The sequence below is a fragment of the Mus caroli genome, chromosome X, assembly GCF_900094665.2.
Source record: "Mus caroli chromosome X, CAROLI_EIJ_v1.1, whole genome shotgun sequence".
NCBI classification, from domain to species: domain Eukaryota; kingdom Metazoa; phylum Chordata; class Mammalia; order Rodentia; family Muridae; genus Mus; species Mus caroli.
Window position 1 is genome coordinate 146408218 of NC_034589.1, and position 12890 is coordinate 146421107.

At 34.4% G+C, this 12890-nt stretch overlaps 1 protein-coding gene across 6 annotated transcripts in view; it reads right to left on the minus strand.

Moving 5' to 3' along the window:
- Cnksr2 (connector enhancer of kinase suppressor of Ras 2) overlaps positions 1–12890 on the minus strand; it is a 239870-nt gene that overhangs the window by 50158 nt on the left and 176822 nt on the right. For all 6 annotated transcript variants that reach the window (XM_021153093.2, XM_021153091.2, XM_021153094.2 and 3 more), the window contains 2 exons: positions 3350–3398; positions 2890–3062 (listed from right to left, as the gene is read on the minus strand). In XM_021153093.2, the coding sequence (XP_021008752.1) occupies positions 2890–3062; positions 3350–3398 (222 nt within the window). The remainder of the gene's footprint in view (positions 1–2889; positions 3063–3349; positions 3399–12890) is intronic.

Sequence of the window (12890 nt, forward strand, 5' to 3'; positions counted from 1 at the left end):
TTTTTATTGAGACTATATTCATACATACAGGAATAAGAATATATGTTAACTATATATATGTGTGTGTATATATATATACACATATACATATATATATATATATATATATATATATATATATATATATATATATATACTCATGTTTTTCTTTAGGTACAGGTTACACACACCTAAGGCATGTGAATGACGTGGATGACACTCTTCTGGCTATTTTGTTAACTTGACACAAGTTAGAGTCATCAGAGAGGAGGGATCCTCAATCGAGAAAATGCCTTCACAGATCTAGCATTTTCTTTTTTTGCCCACAACATAATATTTTTATTGGTTTTTTTGGGAGTTTCACATAATGCACTTCATCACACTCACTTTCCAGCCCTCTCAGGTCTACCCCTCTGCCTTTGTTACTTCACCCCTCAAAAGAAAGGAAAGAGGAGGAGGAAGAGGAGGGAGAGGGAGAGGAAGGAGAGTGGGAGGAGGAAGAGGAGGAGGAGGGGAGGAAGGAAGAGGAGGAGCAGCGGCAGCAACAGCAGCAGCAGCAGCAGCAGCAAGTTCAATTTTTGTCTATATAGTCACTGGAGCATGATCAAACTCCTAGTGGCCAGACCCTTAAAAGCGAGTGCTTCCTTCCCCACCTCTACCCCAACTGTGGAGAGCTACATTTCAGCATAACTTGTGGCAATTTAAAAGAGTATCTTTGATGGCTTCCAGTTTAGGCTACCTTCTTTTGGGGGGGGCATAGAGGTAGGGGTTGTCACAGAAGCCTTCTATGACTCTTTTTCTCAACTCTGAATCTGCAGTCATTGATACCACTGCAAAGGAAGCTTCCTCGCCCTTTACAGTCACTGGGAGCATGGATCACGGACTTCCATATGGTTTCTGGTGACTGCATTGGACTATAGACATCCACATGACCTCCAGTGTCAGCAAATGCCATGGACCTCATGGTCTCTGGTGACAGCCTAGGCCACCAACATCAACACAGACCTCAGACGCCATCATGGTCTTAGAAGAAGCCCACCCAGACCATGGATATACAATACATCTTTACTGAATACCTTTCTACTTGATTTTTAGTCAGACCAAAATAAAAACAAAAAAGAAAATAGAGAAAAAAAGATTACTCTCCCTTTCACTATTTTGAAGAAAAATACTACTCTCAGCTCTCTTTCTGTGTATGTGTGCATGTGTATGTGTGTGTGAGTATGCATGCATGTATGTATGTTTGTATTTGCATCTGTGTTATTTCTATTATTAATGCACTATGCAAAACATAATTTTGAGCTTTAGATAGCAAGTGGAATTTGTATGTTAGACACAGAAGCACTCTACATTTTCCTTGAATGTTTTTCAGTGTGAAGCTCTATTCTGAATTCCACCTTATGGTACTCCTGTTATCCTCAGTTTCCATCTAAAATGTTTGTGGAGTATTATCTTCTCATAATGATGGAGCAGGAAATACTATATTTCCTCTAAAATAACAAGAAGGCTTTCCTGGAAATATATATTGCACATGGGTAACAGTAACAACAACTTGCCCAAGACTAAAATATAGGCACTATTTAATAGAGCAGACAAAAGATTTTCATCTCTTATAGTTATAAAGCCAGAACATAGACATATCTATAATTGAATTGAGATACTGCATCTTGATACCGCACGATTAGCACATAAAATTTTAGTATATCTATTAAACAAAAATGTTTTTATATTTGTTTACTATAACTAGACAGGATATACTTAGTGAAACAGATTTTATTTTATTTAACTCTATGACTGCCACAAAATATCAAAACAAAATAACTAAGTATATTGAAGCATATAGAAAATTATTAATTTAGGATCTTCTAAATAAGCCTTCTATTAATGAACAGTAAATACTAAGCATTTTGTAAGACATTGTTCTAAGTTGTCTAACTGTATTTAATTCATGTCTAAGAAAGCTTAGTAAGATATGCATCATTACTTTCATTTTGGAGAGGAAGCTATAAGCACAGTCTCTCAAGTAGTATAATCCCTGAGTCTACTCTGTACTCATGATATAAGATAGCAGCATAATAGCTTGTTCAGGGAACACGAACATTTCTAGATAATGTATGTTATAATCAAACATCTAATAATGACAGTAATTTTAGCAATTACTTTTCAAATGCAAACTGATTAATGTCTTAGGATACTATTTGTATAAAATCTACACACCAATTATATATATATATATATATATATATACACACATATATATGTATATATGTGCTAACAGCCAAATTATTATTTAAAAAGTCTAGTAAAGTGAAGTAATTGGTGTAACAAATAAGTCAAAGCAGTGTCAGAGGAAAAAAAAATCAATGAATAAATTACACATTGGCATATTTGGTGAGACATGATTTTGATTGGGATGATATGTTGTACCAAAAAGTAAAACCTTAGAAATGTCATAAGAACAATTAAAATACACTAAACATGCCCCTCTCCTCAAGCTGGCCAAAAGTAATGGATACTTAAAATTTTCAAAATTAGTCTACTAGTTATTTTTTTCTTCAAGAGAAACTGAAGTAAATTGAAACAATATTGAATGACTTAAGTTGCTAAGTTGTCCCCTCCTCCAAAAGAGAAAAACCCTATAAAACTTTGAGCAAGAGTTTTAAAAAAAATCTATATGATTTCTTTAAACTACTATATTAGTTATTTGGTATTTTTAGAAACAGATAACTTCACTATATTTTAAGTGTGCCTCAGATATGTTGCTACATTAGAAAAATGGAGCAACTGTTCTTCCCAGAGCTCTGAAGATAGATTCTGCATTGGCATGAGGGTCATATGATTTAAAACAAATGGCTCAGGTGTTGAGACTTTTGTGAGAGATGGATGAGACCACCGATTGCTCTGTCTTACCTCTTCATTAATGTACCAGTATAGGGATGCATCCTTTAGGACAAACCAGTACTTCTTCCATTTCTGTGAAAAATAGCTCTTTGCATCTTTCTTTTTCCAAAGCCATCCTTCACAGTCACCACGGCCAAGATCCTTGCAAGAAATTCTTCTTTTGCTCTTGCCTGCTATAGCTCCTAAAGGGAGTGAGTGGGAATGCTTTATACATTTTGGAAAATGCATAAAATTAAAGAATAATCTGTAGATCCTGAAAGCAATTTGGATACTTATTATTCATAAAAGTATCATTTCTGATTACGTAATCCTCATCTCAAGACTTTTTGAGACCATCTGTTATCAAAGATATATGCATGGCAACTGATCTAAAATCACGTTGACTTCAAGACAATGAGAGGATTAATGAAATGTGCTGGGGACTATCACTGTACAAAAGCAGGTTTAAAGGTTCATTTTCTTTTATTACCTTTGTTTTTCTTCTTTGATTTGTGCTGCAGAGAGGACTGCTGAAATGTCTGAAATGAAAGACAGGGGAGGTTAGTATGTTCAGAGTGTGATACAGAAAACTCATAGGGTTACAACAATGACTCTAAGTCCAGGTTAGAGAAGTCATTTTCCCATTAATATTTCAAACATTACTTTATTTTCCCATCTCCCTTGAAGCAGGAGAGGGCTTATCTGTGTCCTAATTTTGTTGGCAGATTCTAGAATAAGACACATTGTGAAACTAAGTGTTCTTATCCGTCCCCGCCCCCACACATATACAACTGTTCAATTTGAGAGATTTATTGTGTTTCCAATACAACATCTCATCGTATTCTCACACAATCTGATGAACTAGAAGGCAAAATGATTCTTTCTTGTTTATGTATCTAAATATATAAACACTTGGATCAATATCATGTCACACCTACTTATACCAGTATTATTGACTAACCTTCACGTCAACAATATCAACACCTCAGCTCATCTCTTCTTTTGAACATATGTACTTTCCCACTCCTCAATTACCTACCCCTACAACTATGTTTGGTATCTTGCCATTGCCTGTAGTATTTGTGGATTATAAAGCTTAATACCACTGTCCTATCAATGAAAAAATGTTATGTCATCTAAATCATTGACCATACCACCCAATTATCCTTGTATTTCTGTCCTACCTAGTTTCCATGGGATATCATTATAATTGTTCTTTTGCATTGTTCTCTATATCTGTATGTATTTAACTGTTTACTATGTATTGAGAAAAAGCCAGAGCTGTAGTGACCTGACTTTTCAAATAGTGACTATAAATCACTGGTTCTACTCAGATAATACATTCATATACACTGTTCACTGGTATAATAAGATGAATTATGATTAGCTAATCAAGAGAGATTAGAGATTGCATGTGAGTTTTAAAGTCACAGACAATTCTTTGAAGTGAACCTTCTTTGGAGTAACAGATTTTTCTTTTTCTACACAAACATATAATGGTTAAATAGATTTTCTTTATATAAAATTTTCTGATTTAGTTGTAGAATAAATTCATATCACTAATGTATTTCCTCCTTAAATAGTATATTTATATAAAACATTTTGTTCTTGTATGAGTTATAAACATCCAGTACATATAAAGATAACAGAGTAATCTCTTGATATAGTGTATCTAGAAATAATAAACACCCAAGTTTCAAAGTACCATAAATATCTTTGTGTTATATTCATATATATAAATACACATGTGTAGATACACTTACATTATATATATGTATATATATTATAGAAATCATAGCTATAAAAATTCACAATTAGTTTCTGAGAGCATCAAAGACAAAATTTAGTATGCTGTATGGGTAGTTCTGACTAGTGTTTAAGTATACTTAATTTGCACATAATTATTTTACATATATTGTTTGCCATGAAATTACTGATATAGCTTTTTCCTTTTGTGTTCTCAAGCAATCATTATAGTTTTATAGTTCATTATTTTGAAACATGACAAAGATGGGAGATGCCTGTTTTTTTTCAGAAGCTATATACATTAATAGCAGCTTATAAGAATTGAGTTATTTAGTGTGTTATATCTTTTCCATTCACTTGTTTAGTTTATTATGGTGCTAGAGATCAGACATAGAGTTCTATCACTGGTCCTAGGTGGAGACATTACATTCCAATCTCTTCCAAGGAATATACTATTACAACCCCCTCCCTTTCCCATACCCAATGAAGTTATCTATAGACATTTACTGCTAAGCATGCCCATTTGTCTGACATACAATTTCAAGCTAACATTTTTTTCTCTCTATTAATTCTTCAGATACTAAAATCTTAAGCATGTCCATCATAATACTGAACATCTTTCTTTATCCTGGAGACCCCCACTTCTCCATGTAGTTTTGCATAGACCTCTATCCCTGAAGCTGCCTACTTTGCCTTTCTCTGATTGAGTGATCTTCAACCTTCTTTCTGAGTCATGCTTAGACATTTTCTGAGACTTTCCAGAAGTCTCATGGCAAATGAGAACAATATTTTTACTATCTTTAGTATCTCTCTTAAATCTTGTAGTGGAATTTCCCCAAGTCTGAGTTTCTAAAATTAACATTTAAAAGCAACATACTTACATAATCAAAAAGTAAGCTAATAAGTATTTAAGGTAAACCTGTAAGAGGTAAAGCCCAGTAAAAGCAGTTCCTTTTTGCTCAAATTCAAATTATATGTAAATCCTTACATTTTAGTTAGCTTCAGAAAACAGTCACATAATTATTTGTTATAATTAAGAACAAATCACAAACAAATTCATATACATTTTACATAGGTCTGCCAATCATAACAGTTACTAGCACATAATGAATTAGGAAAGGAAGTACAAGAATAAAGTGTTCAGAAATTTCTTACTTAGCTACGTTTAGAAGTTCCAGGGGGCAGATTGTGGTTTTTGCCCCCTGCTATATTAGAAACAATTCTATGTTACAGCTGTCTCTACAGTGTACCAAAGTAGTAAAGAATATTTTTATGGTTACATAAATCATGGTTTCATTGTTTCTTTATCTCAAATGATTCAACAGAAACCAATGGCTCAATAAGAGTCCCCAAACTTTCCTGTCACATGGGAAATAGCCCATATAGTTCAATAGATTTTAAAATTTGCTTTCAAAAAATCTTCCATATCAGCAAGGCCTGGCCAACAAATGGGATTATTATGTTATAGGCTTGTTCATTGAAGATAACTAGTAACTAAAAAGTTAGACCTCATAGCTTGAATAAATCAAGCCAGTTGCCCCCTTGAATTGATAGATTCCGATGATGAGGATTATAATAGATATGACTCTGCTTAAAGAAAGAAAACTGAAGCCAAAATAGACCTAACCATGCCTTCACTAAAGCCTCTGACTGCAGAAATATCAGAGTGAACTTTCTTCACCTCTAATGCCTCTTAAAGAGCTTTCTTTCACAGTGGTCACTACGTAAGTGCTTCTTAATTACAATAGCCTTTGAGGCTGGAGAGATGCCTCATGGAAAGAGTGCTTTTTATATTTCTGTGGAGGGCCTGGCTTTGATTTGTAGCACCCACCTGATGGCTCATAACCATCAATAACTACAGTTCCTAGGAGTCTGACATTCTCTTCTGACTTCTAAGGGTACAAAAAAGGAAGACAGTGTACATATATGCATTCAGGAAAAAGAAGACACCCATACATATAATATCAATAAATTAAAAACAAACACATAAAGCAATAATATCCCAAAGAGCTTAACAAAAGCACCCCCAAAGACTAAGCTGTTTATCAAATGGTAACTGCTCTCAGAGGTTCCAAAGAACCCCAAATTCCTCAAGAACAACAACAACAACAAACAAACAAACTGAAAAACAAAACATAAGGTGTACCAACTGGGGAGAAACTTATCAAGTTTTTGAAGAAACCAAGACAAAGTCTAAATACTTGTTTTTTTCTGCAAACAAAGTAAAGATAAAAACCAACAGACATTCAAACGTGGACAGGGAAAGCCCATAAATCCTCAACCCTATACAAATAACTATAGGAACCTGAGGAATGCTGGAAGCAGGAGAAAGTCTGCTCTAGAGAAGAGCACAGCAACTGGTCATCCAATACCAAATGGTCAGCCTTGAAGGCATATATACAAGTAACACTATAGAGCAGGTTTTACACACACACACACACACACACACACACACACACACACACACACTCACACACACACACACCAGCAATTAATGGAAAAAAGAGGCCATGAATTTGAAAGAGGGCAGAGGAGTATATGGGAGGGCTCTGAGGGAGGTAGGGGAAGGGAGAAGTGATGTAATTATATTATCATCTCAAATGAAAAAAATTCTCAGAGTAAATAGACTCCAGTAGTGGGCAGCAACTTTTATTTCTCCTTTCTTTCCAGGGTCAAATTGCTTCAGGCAGCAGACATTGCAAAATGTACATTTTTTTCCTGCCGTAGTTGACATTATTACCAGAAGTAAGAGGTCATAAATAGTACCACAAAGAGTAGCAGGGTCTTCAACAAGCCAAGTCGTGAAAGGCAGGAAAGGGAGAATTTTAAAAAATGATCACATTTGGAAGAAAGACTAGGAGATTCAGAGATCCTCCCCACAGACGTGGCTTCTACCTTCTCTTTTCACAGTGAACAAGAAAACATGTCTTTTTAAAAAAAAATATTTATTTATTATTTATAGGTAAGTACACTGTAGATGTCTTCAGACATACAAGTAGAGGGTGTCAGATGTCATTATGGATGGTTGTAAGCCACCATGTGGTTACTGGGATTTGAACTCAGGACCTTTGGAACAACTGTCTTAACTGCTGAGACATCTCTCCAGGCCCTGAAAACATGTTTTTACAGCATAAAAGTCCCTTTCGTTTTTTAAGAATGTTCTACATACTCTGATTTTAAACAACTTTTGAATTTATATCACTAACCAGGACGTCTCAATGGAGATGCATAGGTTGCCTCTTTCAGTTGATTTAATTATGGATTTGGACTACACTGATGTCCTAACATTCACCCATCAAATGTGCTACTCATTCCTCTATGTTCAAGTAATGGCTATTCATTTTTTCATTCCTACTGGCACAGGTATAAAGTCCTGGAGTCAAGTTTAACTCTTCTTTTGTTCTTTGTTTTACAGCCCAAGGCCAAGCCATTAACAAATTGTATAAGAGTAAATGTTACAGCCAACCCCTCCCCCCACGGCGTTATTACTTCTGTTATCCATGCTTACCTTGATTACTGCAGTACCTCCTTACCATTCTAGCTGCTTTTGTTTTTAATCTCTACAAACTTTTAATAGAAGAACCAGTGTGACCCTATTAAAATGTTCAGCATCTTGTAATTCCTACATGTAAAAATCTCCAGTGGTTTCTCACTGTGAATATACATTCATGTACTTTCATAATGTTGAAGGCCATACACAGTCTGGTCCCTTATGACTTTTCCCATTTTCTGCCCTCCTTGTTAACTTTATTCCAGTCACAGTGGCTGATTCCAGATCAAGCTCAAGAGCAGGACTATCTATCTCACAGTCTTTACTCTCGCTACTACCTGAATGTTCCTTAACCCAGACACTATCATTGCTTACCCTAGACCCCCTTTAAGTCATCACATAGATGTTTACTTTTAAAATAAACCCCAGCATTCTTTATATAAAATTGTTAATCCTCATGCAGTCAACACTGTTTTTCTTCTTTGCATTAACATTGAATAAGCTTATATTTCATATTTATTGCATAGATTCCCTTCCAAATATGCACTCTAATAAGGAAGAAAAACTCTGTTTTATAGACTGTTTTGTCCTCTGCCTATTAACATTATGGGCCTTATATAGAGAAACTGAATTACTGGCTGTGAGTGAATAACTACTGAGCAAATATTACCAAAGAGCCCATAATACAATCTTAACTAGTTAATTATTTTAACCCAAAAATTGTTGTGTGGTGGATAGACAAGACACAAATTCTCTTGTGTCCAGTATATTCCTGCAATGCGTGTTCTTTAGTAGACCTTTCCTCCGGGAACATACGTCTTCTTTAGCATTAGTTGCACTGAGAATGTCCTAGTGAATTTAACAGATTAGCTTCAAGATGTGGTTGACCAAAGTACATTAAATCTGTGTTAAAGGATATTTATGCAAATAATTACATGATGAATTATGAATAGATGTGTTGAATTGTAATCCTATCCAAAAAATAGAATGTGCTAAAATAAAAAGCCATTATGAAAGTACTGTTGATCCTCTTCTTAACCATGGTGATGCATGCAATAGGATTCTGTTTGGCTATAAAAGATCCCTTTTCAGAATTTGCCTGAAAAGACCGTTTGTTTTTCATTTGCCCACAGATGTTCTCTTCAAACTCCATTCTCCCGTCTTTTGGATGAAGAAGTGGGGGTTGGTAATTTGGGTCATTCTTATCCTGAAAATTTCAGAAGTACTTATTTTAATTGTAGAAGAAAATGACAGTTTCTGTATTGCATTTTGAAAGCTCAGCTACTATTAAATTCTTCTCAAGTTGCAAATTACTGCACTTATGGAAAAATTTGCAATCAAAATACTCTCTTGTTGCAATATAGCAACTTTCTTTCACTGTAATTTTCCACAAAGTTCCAAGATTTCTTCGTGACTATCCAAGCCAATACCATCCTTCATCTACATAAGAAAAGAAGGTGCTTAGCAATTTGAAGTACTTGGATAAATGACAGCTACTTCTACTATTCAGATTTTCAAGTAAACAAATAAACAAAATTATTTGAAGTCTTAAATATTTTAGAAAGTAAAAGACTTTCTTTGTTACTAATTATTATATTTTGGCAGTAAAAGAGTATGAGTAAGTGGAGTATGAGCTAAAAGTACTAAGCACTACATCAAAAATCTATAAGAAATTGCACAGAACTTAACTGGGCCGTTGCGGTGGTGATACTCTCACTGATGTAATACATGAAATAGAGGAGTTGAAACACAGGGAGTGAAAGAGATAGCACTGAACTAGAAGATGCTTCAGTTCAGCAGTTCTCTTGGCTGCTCATGAATCTAACTAGAGTTTTTACTTAATAAAAACTAATTTTATTTGAGTCATTAATCTTGACTCAAAATCTGTGCTTTGAAAACATTATAATAGAGGAGTCAGATAAGAATAAAGTGACAGTTGAGCTAAGTCTATATGCCCTTTAAAGTACTTAGATTAGGCAAAGTAAATGGTTCCTAAGAAGAATAACTTGTTTTCTAGCTTACCTAGGAAAGAACGTGACTGAATCTTATGCAATATCCTACCATGTAAATCATTTTCTTTACTTATTATACTTGTAAGGTAGGGAGAAGAGGAGTGATTCATGAATACTAATAAGAATTACCCCATTGGAAAATAGAAATCATTATTCTGCGATCATAATAGTTATGTATCTACTGAGGGATTATTTTGTGTTAGGCACCATATTGGAAACTTTCTGTAAGTTATCAATTTTCATTCTTAACAAAAACCAAACAAAACCACCATCACCATCACCACCACCAACCAACTGTAAAGAGGTTATCATTGACAACGTAGTAAGGAAGAGAAAACGGAGACAGAATGCATAGACTGCTTCTTCAGGATTACAAAACTAAGGGCAGAGTCAAATTCAACTCTATGTCTGTCAACTCTGTGCTCCTAACTACCACACACATTACTGCCTTGAAAGTAAGCATTCTATTTAAAGGAGAAGAAAATTGTCACAAATGTCAGAAAATGACACAAGGCATTCATCTATGATTGCATTCTGACACATGATACAAGTTCATTGTTATGTGGAAAGAAAGGGTTTTTACAAATTGGAAAGGGGAATAATTTCATGTTAGTGGAGATAATTTAAATCGGTAACACCTATATCCAAGTTTATGCTTCATCAATTTATTTAGAAAGTTACATTGCTCTGTGGGTCAGAAAGGATGATTCACACTTCTATCACGACACAAAAGGTCATGTTAACATCTCAGTTTTGTAAATGAGACTGAACTTAAGGTATGAAAGGTCCTAAAACTCAGCCGAAGTAGACAGTTATGATGCTGTAGCCACACTTGATCTTAAACCTATTAATTGTGTTAAATGAAATCTGCACTTTAAAAACCTCATGCCAATACACGAAGGAGGACTCATAGATCCAAACATGAGCCTACATTTGTACTAGTTCTTTATGCTGGAGAAACCTCTTAGAGTTCATTCACCATTATGCAATCTTTTCACTAGCGCCATTCCTAATTAATTAAAAATCATTGAAATTACTTGGTTCAGTGTCTTATGATGTATATTTTTTGCCTACTGTAGTACTGTTTATTAAGGCAGAAACCATTTGCTTTAGTCACTAATGAATCCTCAGCTTCTCACACAGTACCTGTTAAAAACATGAATCAAATAGTTACTGGGCACCTGAGTGTGCAGGGAACTAAGTTACAACATTTCGCAGATAACCTGTCAGTACATTCTGACAACTTATCTTCAAAACATATTCACAGCTCAGTTCTGTTCACGAATTTTACTTTAACATGTAGGCCTAAGCTACTCTCATTTCTCACTTGAATTGACCCTATCCTATCTTATTTTCCTACTTCAACTTTTGTCCTTGGTCCCTTCAGTCTAATTTTAATATACCAGCTGATGTGATACACTTAGAATATTTATTTTCATTAGTAATGTAATGCACAGCTCCAGTGGTGCAATACTATAGAAGGAACCAGGTCATCTGACTTTTAATTCTCCATATTATAGTTACTATTTCTGCTCTATGTCTACGGTTACATCATTAAACTCTTCTTTATTTTTTTTTTATGTGCAAGCTCAGGAATTTGAATCAGAGTCTCTTGGAATATTTCATAGACTATTAACTTTATTTGAATGTCATTTATAACAGAATGTAAACAGGAGCTAATTAGTCTCCATATAAATTTAATTACTGATGATTTCGGTTTTATATACACCTGTTTCAATACCAAATGCTAGATGGTTCTTAAAAAACTGTTTAAGCTCCACTATATATGGAAATAAGACCAGCCATATTCGGTACAGTTATTTTTTGGGTATCTCACTGATATGTACAGTTAACATGTATTTTATTCTGAAACTGAAGCAGAAAGACTTTAAATGGTACAAAGCAGAACTAGGCAGCTCCTGTTCTTAACACTTCTGTTAAGAACGGAAACGGTTGACATACAGATATCAAAGAAATCAGGATAGGCTTGCCAGTCTTTTGTGCCCCCCCAAATGGGGGGGGGGAACCAAGTGATTTGACACCTTGGATCAAAAGACAAGGAAATAAGTTAGATATAAAAGGAAGTACTCTTAATCTATCCTGCCCAACTCTTTTTTAGTCTTACTTTNNGGTGTTGGTGTGATAAAACAAAAATATGGCATCTCTCTCAATGAATGAATTGCAGATGGTGATTTTGAAAACTTAAAAAAGTTTGCTCCCTTGTTTTCTTTAAAAATATTTAAAATAAATATTCTTATTTATTGGCTATTTTAATTTATTTACATTGCAAATGTTATCCCCCTTCCTGGTTTCCCCTCTGCTAAAAACATATTTCTATTAAGAAAGAAACTCCAGATCAAGAAAACTAATTTTACATCAGGATAAGACCCTATCTTGGGCCATAAAACAAACTTTAATTTTAAAAGAAAAGAAATAATACAAAGTATACACTGTTGAACTTAAAAATAAAAAAAAAGAGAAATCAGTATCAAAAGTAAGTAAGTAAATATCCAATTACTTGGAAATTAAACAGCATACTTCTGAATAAACCTTAGGTAAGAAAGGGAGTCTCAGGAAAATTAAACTGAATGGAAATAAAAACAGCATATGCTTAGAGGAAAAATTATAGTAATACATTCTTCTATCAGACCAGGGTATTGTTACACACCTGCAATCCTAGCACTTGGTTCCTTTCCTTTCCTTTCCTTTCCTTTCCTTTCCTTTCCTTTCCTTTCCTTTCCTTTCCTTTCCTTTCCTTTCCTTTCCTTTCCTTTCCTTTCTCT